Source organism: Talpa europaea (assembly GCF_964194135.1).
Source record: "Talpa europaea genome assembly, chromosome: 12".
NCBI classification, from domain to species: Eukaryota; Metazoa; Chordata; class Mammalia; order Eulipotyphla; family Talpidae; genus Talpa; species Talpa europaea.
In genome coordinates, this window is record NC_140079.1 from 45,666,299 (window position 1) to 45,678,847 (window position 12,549).

The 12,549-nt window shown below is 42.1% G+C and overlaps 1 protein-coding gene across 1 annotated transcript; it reads left to right on the forward strand.

The window, feature by feature from the left end:
- Positions 1-1,355: 1,355 nt before the first annotated feature.
- On the forward strand, positions 1,356-2,232 carry LOC311181880 (kidney mitochondrial carrier protein 1-like; the record flags this gene model as incomplete). Its single annotated transcript, XM_084250336.1, is given in 2 exon segments — positions 1,356-1,787; positions 1,789-2,232. Coding segments are annotated over 2 exon segments (876 nt in total).
- Positions 2,233-12,549: the final 10,317 nt, after the last annotated feature.

The following is a 12,549-nucleotide window of genomic DNA, read 5'->3' on the forward strand; positions in this document are numbered from 1 at the left end:
GAACCAAAAAAAGAAAAGGAAAGGGGCCTTCTTGGTGGCGCAGCGGTTGAGCGCTGGGTTGCAAGGCTGCTCACAGCCTCTGCAGTGCCGTTTTGATCCCTGGCCGGCCGCCAGGCGAGGGTCCCACCTGGTGCGCAGACCTCTCCTGCCGCCCGCTGCTCCCCTCAGCAGTGTACTTCGGTCCTTCTGCCTGCTCTGCTCCCCCCTCTGGCTCTGGTGAATTCCCTCACCCTCCCACGCTTCTGACTGTACCCAGTGCTTGTATCAATCAATAAATAAATCTTAAAAAAAAAAGAAAAGGAAAGAAGTGCAAAGGAAAAAGAATGAAGAAACACTTCAAGAACTATCTGACACATGAGGAAAAGAATTATAAGAGTCATAGGTATTCCAGAAGGCGAGCAGAGAGACCAAAGAATTGAGAAACTATTCAAAGAGATAATTGAAGAGAACTTCCCAGGCATGAAGAAAGAAATGAAAATAGACATACAGGAACTTAGAAAAACACCAAATTACCACAATGAAAAGAAAACCACAGCAAGACACATAATAGTAAAATTTCCAAGGATCCAAGACAAGGAAAAAAATAATGTAACTGATGAAGGTGAAGAAATGTGTAACCTACAAAGAAAAATTAATGAGGCTGACATCAGACTTCTCCCCCTACCAAAAAAACAAAAAAACAAAAACAAACCCAAAAAACCCAAAAAGAAACAAAAACCAAACATTACGGGCTAGAAGAGAACAGAGGGCCATATTTAACAAACTCCATGTCAACAAATTCCAACCAAAAATACTCCACCCTGAAAAGCTCTCCTCCCTCCATGATGGAAAAATAAAAACAGTTTCAGACAAATAAAATCTCCAGAAATTCATTACTACTAAACCTTCACTCCAAAAAATATTACAAGAAACCCTAGAGCTAAAACCAAAAGAAGAATGAATAGGAAGAACAGAACAGGTAAGAAATAGAACTACAAAAAGGAAAACAAAATGGCGAATATGGATTCCAGTGTATAAATATTAACTCTAAATGTAACAGGACTAAATTCATCAAGAAAAAGAGACAGAGTAGCAAGCTGGATTAAAAAACAGAACTCAACCTTTTGCTATCTACAAGAAACACATTTAACTACAAATGATAAATATAGACTGAAAGTGAAAGGATGGAAAACAATCCTACAAGCAAATGGACCAAAAAAGAAGGCATGAACTGAGGGTCCCCCATTTTGGCTCTCCACCAGCTAGCAGCGTCTGGCCAGCTCTGAGAGTGACTTTGGGTTTCCAGGTCGTCGGATCGGGACAAAACCTGTTGGAGACTATGTTTCCATGAGTCAAAGGAGAAGGAACAGTAGAGAATGTCAGCCCTCAACTGGAAGCCTTTCGTGTATGGAGGGCTGGCCTCCATCACAGCTGAATGTGGTACATTTCCAATTGACTTAACCAAGACACGACTCCAGATTCAAGGCCAGACGAATGATGCAAACTTTAAGGAAATTAGATACAGAGGAATGTTGCATGCTTTAGTGAGGATTGCCAGAGAAGAAGGGCTGAAAGCACTGTATTCAGGCATTGCACCTGCGATGTTACACCAGGCTTCCTATGGCACCATCAAGATAGGCACTTACCAGAGCTTGAAGAGATTATTTGTTGAACGCCTAGAAGATGAGACCCTGCTGGTAAATGTGGTATGTGGAATTCTCTCTGGAGTCATAGCCTCAGCCATTGCTAATCCAACTGATGTTTTGAAAATTCGGATGCAAGCACAAAGCAACACCATTCAAGGAGGAAATGATAGGCAACTTCATTAACATTTACCAGCAAGAGGGAACAAGAGGACTGTGGAAGGGTGTGTCCCTTACTGCTCAGAGGGCTGCCATTGTTGTTGGTGTGGAGCTGCCAGTCTATGACCTCACCAAGAAGCATCTGATTCTCTCAGGCCTCATGGGAGACACTGTATATACCCACTTCCTTTCAAGCTTCACCTGTGGTCTGGCTGGGGCCCTGGCCTCAAACCCTGTCGATGTTGTGAGAACACGGATGATGAATCAGAGAGTTGTTCGAGATGGCAAATGCTCTGGATACACAGGTACCCTGGACTGCTTATTACAGACGTGGAAGAATGAAGGGTTTTTTGCTCTGTATAAAGGCTTTTGGCCAAATTGGTTGAGACTTGGTCCTTGGAATATCATTTTCTTTGTGACATATGAGCAGCTGAAGAAACTGGATTTATGACAAGTTACGGCTGCATCAGACATCCCTCTGAACATCCCAACTTCCAAAAGAGTAAAGCTTCCTTGTTTCACACTGCTTCTCACTGCTTGGCTTGTCAACAGATTCTGAGGTGTGAGCAACAGATGAAGACTGGGTTCATTCAGATTGCTGTGTACTGGCATTGTGTGCACCGTATCAGACATTCAGTGGTATGAATTGTAACATCCAAATTCTAGTCCTTACCATTAAAGTGCCCTTTGACATCAAAGATAACATATAAAATGCATGTTTCTTCTTAAAGAAAACTTGCAAAAAAGATCAGAAACTGTGTACTGTTTCTTCAGGGGAGAGAAGATCCTGACACACCTCAGCTCTAAGCTGATAATACTGGACTGCTCTAAAGAAGCCCCTCAGAATGGTGGAATGGAGCCTCCAAGGGGACATTATTCTTGAACTTCTGGGGCCTTTGCTTCTTGTCACCTGAAGAGATCTCACCTGTGGATTGGTGGCCTTTTCAACCCCCGATGTATGTAAACAGTGCAGAAATAGATCCCTGGAATATTGCACTACATAATTTCCTATCTTGGCAGGGTCTTTTGCTTATAATAAGTGATTTTAAGCCTTTGAAGACTTGACCTTTGTGAGGAATAGTTACAAAATATTAGTATCTAAACTCATGATGGTGTGACATGTTGGCTCTGAAGGTGGCAAAGTTTGTGTGATGGGAGATGTTTTCAGGCAGTTTGGATTTAATCTTAGGTACTGTTGGTAATTTGCTTTGATTTTTAGCAAAATTTATTACTTTCCAGTCTGTAAAATGAGGCTTAGAATGTCTGATATTGAGGGTGAAGAAAATAGTAGCTGCTACTACTTGACTTGTAGGGTGAGTGTGTTTACATCTTGCTGTCATACAGCCATAATTCCAGAATAAAGAGTCTATATGTATAGAGAGTCATTGAATCCTAGGCTTCTTGCTCTAATCCTGAGTGAAGCTCTTAGTTAAAGGCCTTGCGAAGGAAAGTATGCTGTGTAAGTTAAAACTTTATTACAAGGGGGGCGGAGCAACATGGTGGCGAGGAGACACTGCGAGTAAGATCTCCCATTAAAAAAAGTTAATAGGGAGGAAAAGCGGCAGGTCCCAGTGAGAACTGGGACACGGAAGATAAACGGGTGACTCCAGCAAACTACCCGAAGAAGAAAGTGGCCATAAAAGAGGACTAGAAGGGAGGAAAGCGCAGAACCCTGCTCCCCTCCCCCGCCCACAGAGGCAGCACTCTCCGACCCGCAGAGAGGAGGAAAACAACAAACCAAAACGGCCAACAAGAACAAACGACGCAGCAACCGGGACTGTGAGTGGAAAGGAACTATTGCAGCCACCACACCCCGTGAACGGGAGCTGAGGCGAACCCTGCAGGATTCGCCAGCGGTGAGCGAGCGGCTCCGGGCGCCATTAGAGAAGAACAAAGACCCCGGGAGACACGCACACAGCCCGAGCTGCCGGTAAGCTTGCGCGCTTGAAAAGCAAGTGCAGACCGGGATCGTGGCTGCCCAGGTCCCCGCGCCTGCGACCTAGGCTTGCGGGGAGATGACCTAGGCTTGCGGGGAGACGCGCGGAGGTCCTCACTGAGGTGAAGGTCCCTCCCTGAGTAAGCAGGAACCAGGCACCCAGGCACGGGAGCTGTGCAAAAGGCGCCATTCCTGCGCAACTGAACTGGGCTACAGCCCGCGTCCTGAAACTGAGGGCTTTGAACTGAGACCCAGGGCACGAAAATTCGGAGCGTGGGTTCACCACGATGGTGGGGCACAAGGCAGACACAGCACCCCAAAGCTGTTGAGGTGTACCCTACCATTCCCTCTCTGTTCCCTGTCCCACGGGGTGGGGGGAGGCGAAAAACAGCCCCCCAAGGACAATAGGAGAGATCTCTGGCGCCACCTAGCGACCAGGAAAAAAAAGTCACTAACACCCCATAGAACAGGAAATTTCTTAAGACTGCTTGAAAAGGGCAGAAGGCTTCTGGAGGACCCAGTGGCCAGCCGGGAAGTTATTCCACGCCAGGCCCCTTCCGACCAGCAGTCTGAGCCCACAGAGGGAGCAGGCACCCACGTCCGGGGCAGACCGGGTGCGCAGAAGAGTGTGCCTGAAACCGGAGGCGCAGGGACTGCATCCCGCTTCGCCATTTGAGAACAGGGACATTTCTTCAGTAAAAACTGCCTAAAACCAGCAGAAAGCTCCCCCAGAAGACAGAGATGGCTCCTGGAAGAGCCAGAGGGGAGCGGAGAAGTTCACCCAAGATGCCAGTCAGTCCGAGCAACACAGTGTCCCAACGCACATGACAAATTAGAAAACAGACAGTAGGGAGTAGAAGAACCACACGCAACCTAACAACTCCTCAGGAAAGAAGCACACCACAAAAAGAAAACCACTCCCCAGATTGCAATGACAGCAACTTCGAAGAACTTCTGAGCCTTCCAGAAAGAGAATTTAAAATTGCCATGATTAAAAAAGTGATAGATCAGAAGAAGGAAATTGAGTCCCTAAAGAGGGAAAACAATGGTCAGAAGAATGAAATTGAGTCCCTAAAGAGGGAAGTAAAAGAAATGCAGGAGATCAAAGAATTAATGGAGGAACTAAAGAACTCCGGGAAAAGCAAGGAAAGCAGAATAGATGAAATGGAAGAACGAATAAGTTCTCTTGAAGACACAGAAATAAAAAGAACCAAAACAGAAAAGGAAAGAGAAGTACGAAGGAAAAAGAATGAAGAAAGATTTCGGGAACTATCTGACTCCATGAGGAAAGGAAATATAAGAGTTATAGGAATTCCAGAAGGAGAGGAGAGAGATGTAGGAACAGAGAAAATATTCCAGGAGATAATTGAAGAGAACTTCCAAATGCGAAGAAGGAGCTGAAAATTGATATACATGAAGCAAGAAGAACACCAAACTTCCACGAAGAAAGGAAAAACACAGCAAGACACATAATAGTAAAGCTCCCAAGAATCCAGGACAAGGAAAAAATAATGAAGCTGACAAGAGGGAAGAAACAGATAACATTCAAAGGAAAACCAATCAGGCTGACATCAGACTTCTCTGAAGAAACACTACGGGCAAGGAGAGAGTGGAGGGACATAGTCAACAGACTCCAAGAAAACAGATGCCAACCAAGAATACTCTATCCCGCAAAGCTCTCTTTCCTCCATGAAGAAAGAATATGGACCTTCCCAGACAAAGAGAAACTCCGGAATTTCATTACGACTAAACCCCCACTCCAAAAAATACTACAAGGAATCCTAAAGCCAGAACCTCAGAGGGACGAATAACAACGAAAGAAGACCAAAAAAAAGTTATTAAAAGAATAAATAAAATCAAAGGAAAGACAAATATAATGGCAAATACAGATGCTAACATATCAATATTAACTCTAAATGTAAATGGACTAAACTCTTCAATAAAAAGACACAGAGTTGCAGCCTGGATTAAGAAACAAAACCCAACCTTTTGCTGTCTCCAGGAAACACATTTAGCTACAAAAGATAAAAATAGGCTCAAAGTCAAAGGATGGAAAACAATCCTACAGGCAAATGGGCCAAAAAAGAAAGCAGGAACAGCTATACTTATATCAGATAAAACAGACTTCAAACTCAAAAAAATAAAAAGAGACCCCAATGGTCACTACATTATGATTAAGGGGACAATACTTCAAGAAGAAATAACACTCATTAACATATACTCACCAAACGAAAGAGCACCAAAATATATCAGACAACTGTTGTCATCTCTGAAAACAGACATCAGAGAAAACACATACGTAGTGGGAGACTTCAACACACCACTATCAACAATGGATAGATCAACAAGACAAAAAATAAGTAAAGAAACTAAAGCTCTAAATAAGGACCTAGAGCATTTGGGCTTAACAGACATCTATAGAACACTAAACCCAAAAAAAACGGAGTACACATTTATCTCAAGCGCACACGGATCATTCTCCAGGATCGATCACATACTGGGGCACAAGACAAGCATCAACAGATACACCAAGATTGAAATCATACCAACCATCTTTTCTGACCACGAAAGCATCAAACTAGAAATAAATCATAAAAAGAAGGCAAGGAACTATCCTACCTCATGGAGATTAAAAGCCACACTACTGGAAGACCACTGGACTAACGAGGAGATCAAAGAAGAAATTAAAAAATTCTTTGAATTGAATGACAAGGAGGACACCAATATCCTAAATGTATGGGATGCAGCAAAAGCAGTAATAAGAGGAAAATATATAGCAATAGAATCTCACATCAAAAAACAAGAAAGAACTCAAAGAAACAACCTAATCTCGAAGCTCAAAGATCTAGAAAAAGAACAACAAAAAACCCCAAAACCAGTAGAAGAAAAGAAATAATAAAAACCAAAGCAGAAATAAATGAAATTGAAACTAAAAAAACAATCCAAAAGATCAATGAAACCAAGAGCTGGTTCTTTGAAAAAATAAATAAAATAGACAAACCCCTAGCCAGGCTCACAAAGGAAAAAAGGGAGAAAGCACAAATACACAGGATCATCAATGAAATAGGAGAAATCACAACGGACACAGCAGAAATCAAAAGAATAATCAGTAACTACTATGAACAGTTATATGGAAACAAGTTCAACAATCTAGAGGAGATGGACAAATTCCTACAACTCTACAATCACCCAAAGCTAGATAAAGAAGAAATAGAACACCTAAACAGACCAATTACAAGCAGTGAAATTGAAATGGTAATCAAAAACCTCCCCAAAAACAAAAGCCCAGGACCTGATGGATTTACAAATGAATTCTACCAAACATTCATAGACGAATTAGTGCCTATCCTTCACAAACTCTTCCAAAAAATTGAGAAGGAAGGGACAATACCAAACACGTTCTATGAAGCCAATATTACACTAATACCAAAACCGAACAAGGACAACACAAAAAAGGAAAACTATAGGCCAATCTCCCTAATGAACACTGATGTAAAAATCCTCAATAAAATTTTAGCTATCAGAATCCAACAATGTATCCATAAGATAATTCACCACGACCAAGTTGGATTCATTCCAGGGGCACAAGGATGGTTTAACATCCGAAAATCAATCAACGTTATCCAACACATCAACAAAAAGAAATATAAAAACCATATGATAATATCAATAGATACTGAGAAAGGTTTTGACAAAGTGCAACACCCATTCATGATAAAAGCCCTTGAAATTCTTGGGATACAAGGAACTTACCTCAACATCATAAAGGCCATCTATGACAAGCCAACAGCCAGTATCATTCTCAATGGTGAAAAGCTGAAAGCAATTCCATTAAGATCTGGAACAAGACAAGGATGTCCACTTTCACCACTGCTTTTCAATATAATACTGGAAGTCCTAGCCAGAGCAATAAGACAAGAGAAAGACATCCAAGGAATCCAAATAGGAAAAGAAGAAGTCAAACTATCACTATTTGCAGATGATATGATAATATACATAGAGAACCCCAAAATCTCTACAGAAAAACTAATTCAACTCATCAATCAATTCAGGAAAGTGGCAGGATACAAAATCAACACGCAAAAGTCAGTAGCCTTCCTATACACAAACAATAAATCTGAAGAAGAAGAAATCAAAAAAACCACCCCTTTTATTATCAACACAAAAAAAAATCAAATATTTGGGAATAAATCTAACAAAAGAGGTAAAGGACCTATACAAAGAAAACTATAAATCACTGTTAAAAGAAATAGAAGAAGACACAAAGAAATGGAAAGACATCTCCTGCTCATGGATTGGAAGAATAAACATTATTAAAATGGCCATCCTACCAAAAGCAATATACAGATTCAATGCTATTCCAATCAAAATCTCAATGGCATTCTTCAAAGAAATAGAACAATTAGTGATGAAATTCATATGGAATCACCAAGAACCCCGAATAGCCAAAGCTCTACTGAAAAAAAAAAAGAAGGGAATGGAGGCATCACACTCCCAGACCTCAAACTATACTACAAAGCCATAATCATCAAAACTGCATGGTATTGGAACAAGAACAGATATACAGACCAATGGAATCGAATAGAAATTCCAGAAATAAACCCACAGATTTATGGTCAAACAAAGGAGCAAAGACTATGCATTGGAGCAAAGAAAGTTTGTTCAATAAATGGTGCTGGGAAAACTGGGTCGCTACATGCAAAAGAATGAAGCTTGACCACTATCTCACACCATACACATAAATCAACTCAAAATGGATTAAAGAACTAGACATAAGACCTGAAACTATAAAATACATAGAAGGAAATATAGGCGAAACTCTACGGGATTTGCACATCAAAGACATCTTTACAGACACATCACCCAAAGCAGTGATAGTGAAGACAAAGATAAACAGCTGGGACTACATCAAATTAAAGAGCTTCTGCACAGCAAAAGAGACAATAACAAAAACAAAGAGAAACCCCACCAACTGGGAGAACATTTTTGCACCCAACACTAATGATAAAGGACTGATCACAAAAATCTGCAAAGAGCTGATGAGACTCAGCAACAACAAAGAAAATAATCCAGTCAAAAAATGGGCAGAAGAGCTAAAAAGAAACTTCTCTGAAGAGGAAATGCAAATGGCCAACAGACATATGAAAAAATGTTCAACATCACTTGTAATCAGGGAAATGCAAATCAAAACTACCATGAGATACCATCTCACACCAGTGAGAATGGCACATATTAAAAAAACTAGCAACAACAAATGTTGGCGAGGTTGTGGAGAAAAAGGAACTCTTCTGCACTGCTGGTGGGAGTGCAAACTGGTCCAACCACTATGGAAAGCTGTGTGGAGTTTTCTCAACCTACTAAAGATAGAGCTTCCATATGATCCAGCAATTCCACTGCTAGGTATTTACCCAAAGGACACAAAAACATCAATTCCAAAGAGCACCTGCACCCCTATGTTTATAGCAGCACTGTTTACAATAGCTAAGCTTTGGAAACAGCCCAAATGCCGAAAAATAGATGACTGGATCAAGAAGATGTATACCATGGAATATTACTCAGCATTCAAAAAAGATAAACACATGCAATTTGCAGCAACATGGATGGCGCTGGAAGGGATCATGCTCAGCGAAATAAGCCAAAAAGAAAAAGAAAAATACCGGATGGTCTCACTCATAGTAGGAATCTAGAAAACTTAAATAAGGGACCAGGAAAATGAATAACTATAAGAAAGTGAAAATCAAAATCAACAAAAAACTATGAACCAGAGACACTTTTTGTGGGGTGGGGGCCGGGAGGGGAGGGATAAAAAAAAAAGAACCAATAATACCATTATTTAGATATTTATAAAAAAAAAAAGAAGGCATGAACTGCTATACTTACATCAGATGAAATACACATCAAACTCAAAAAGGTAAAAAGATACATAGACTATATAATGATTAAGGGGACAATACATCACAAAGATATAACACTCATCAACATATACTCACCAAATGAAGGAGCAACAAAATATATCAGACAATTATTATAATCTCTGAAAACAGACATTAGAGAAATACATATGTAGTAGACTTGAACATACCACTCTCAACAATGGATAGATCAATGAGACAAAAAATAAGCAAGGACACTAAAGCTCTTAACAAGGACCTAGACCTCATGGACTTAGCAAACATCTATAAAACACAGTACCCAAGGTGGGCGGATCAACATGGAAACGAGGAAATGCTGCAAATAAGATCTCCCATTAAAAAAACAGTTAATAGGGAGGAAAAGCGGCAGGTAATGGACGACTCCAGCAAACTACCCGAAGAAGAAAGTTGCCATAAAAGAGGACTAGAATGGAGTAAAGCTCAGAACCCTGCTATCCTCCCCCACCCACAAAGTCGGCACTCCCTGACCAACAAGAAGGAGGAAAAAAAAAAAAACTACAACAACCAACAAGAACAAACTACGCATCAAGCAGGACTGTGAGTGGAAAGAAACTATTTCAGCCACCACATCCCATGAACTGGAGCTTTGGAGAACCCTGTAGGATTCGCCATGGAGGTGAGCGAACGGCTCCAGGCGCCATTAGAGAAAAACAAAGACTCCCAGAGACCTGCACACAGCCCCCGGCCAGCCGGTAAGCTTGTACAGAAAAGCAGCACGCTTGAAAAGCAAGCGCGGATCCCGGCTGCCCAGGTCTCCACACCTGCGACCTAGGCTTGCGGGGAGACGCGCGGGGGGCCCTCACTGAGGTGAATGTCCCTCACTAAGTAATCAGAAACCAGGCGCCCGGACATGGGAGCGGGGTGCAAATGGCACCATTTCTGCGGACACTGAACTGGGCTACAGCCTGTGTCCTAGACCTGAGGGCTTTGGAACTGAGACCCGGGGCACGAAATTCAGGGCGTGGGTCCCCATGACGGTGGGGCACAAGGCAGACACAGCACCACAAAGCCGTTGAGGCTTTCCCTACCACTCCCACTCTGTTCCCCGTCCCACAGGGTGAAAAAAACAGCTCACCAAGCACACTAGGAGAGATCTCTGGCGCCACCTAGCGACCAGAAAAAAAATCAGCAACACCCCGTAGAACAGGGACCTTTCTTCAATTGAGTCTGCTTGAAACCAGCAGAAGGCTCCCGGAGGAGCCAGTGGTGAGCTGGGAAGTTCACCCACACCAGGCCCCTTCTGACCAGCAGTCTGAGCCCAGAGGGGGAGCAGGCACCCATGGCTGGGGCAGACTGGGCACGCAGAAGAGTGCCTGAGACCGGGCGTGCAGGGAGTTCGTCCCGCATCGCCATTTTAGAACAGGGACATTTCTTCAGTAAAGACTGCCTGAAACCAGCAGAAGGCTCCCTGAGGAGCCAGAGGTGAGCTGGGAAGTTCGCCCACACCAGGTCCCTTCTGGCCTGCAGTCCGAGCCCAGAGAGGGAGCGGGAACCCACCGGCGGGGCAGACCAGGTGCGCAGGGGATTGTGTCCCCACATCGGCATTTCAGAACAGGGACCTTTCTTCAGTAAAGACTGCTTGAAACTGACAGATGGCTCCTGGAGGAGCCAGAGGGGAGCAGAGAAGTTCACCCAAGATGCCGGCCAGTCCGAGCAACACAGTGTCCCAATGCATATGGCAAATTAGAAAACAGAAAGTAGGGAGTAGAAGAACCACACACAACCTAGCAACTCCTCAGGGAAAAAGCACACCACAAAAAGAACACCACCTCCCAGATTGCAATGACAGTAACCTGGAAGAACTTCTGAGCCTTCCAGAAAGAGAATTTAAAATTGCCATGATTAAAAAACTTACAGAAGTCATAAAGGAAAACAATGATAATGGAAAAATAATCAACGATCACAAGAATGAAATTGAATCCCTAAAGAGGGAAGTAAAAGAAATGCAGGAGATCAAAGAAATAATGGAGGCACTAAAGAACTCTGTGAAAAACAATGAAAGCAGAATAGATGAAATGGAAGAACGAATAAGTACTCTTGAAGACACAGAAATAAAAAGAACCAAAACAGAAAAAGAATTAGAAGTATGAAGGAAAAAGACTGAAGAAAGACTTCGGGAACTATCTGACTCCATGAGGAAAGGAAATATAAGAGTTATAGGAATCCCAGAAGGAGAGGAGAGAGATGTAGGAACAGAGAAAATATTCAAGGAGATAATTGAAGAAGACTTCTGAAACGTGAATAAGGAGCTGAAAGTTGATATACAAGAAGCAAGAAGAACACCAAACTTCCACGACGAAAGGAAAAATACAGCAAGACACATAATAGTAAAGCTCCCAAGAATCCAGGACAAGGAAAAAATAATGAAGCTGACAACAGGGAAGAAACAGAAAGAAGCCAGAAAGAAAAAGAAAAATACCAGATGGTTTCACTCATAGCAGGAATTTAGAAAAACCTAAATAAGGGACCAGGAAAAAGACTAATTATAATAAAGTAAAAATCAAAATCAACAAGCAACTATAAGCCAGAGACACACTATGAGGTGGGAGTGGAGAGGAGGAGGGATTAGACTCAAAATAGGGGGGAGTGGGAATTGTATGCGGCATATAAGCAATATGAAAATGCATACATTGTGCAAAGGTGAAAAATGATGTAAAGAATATAAAAAATGATGTAGTCCCAGCTGTTTATCTTGCCTTCAGTATCACTGCTTTGGGCGATGTGTCTGTAAAGATGTCTTTGATGTGCATATCATGTAGTGTTTTGCCTATATTTCCTTCTATGAATTTTATGGTTTCAGGTCTTATGTCTAGTTCTTTAATCCATTTTGAGTTGGTTTTTGTGCATGGTGTGAGGTTGTAGTCAAGTTTCATTCTTTTGCATGTAGCAGCCCAGTTTT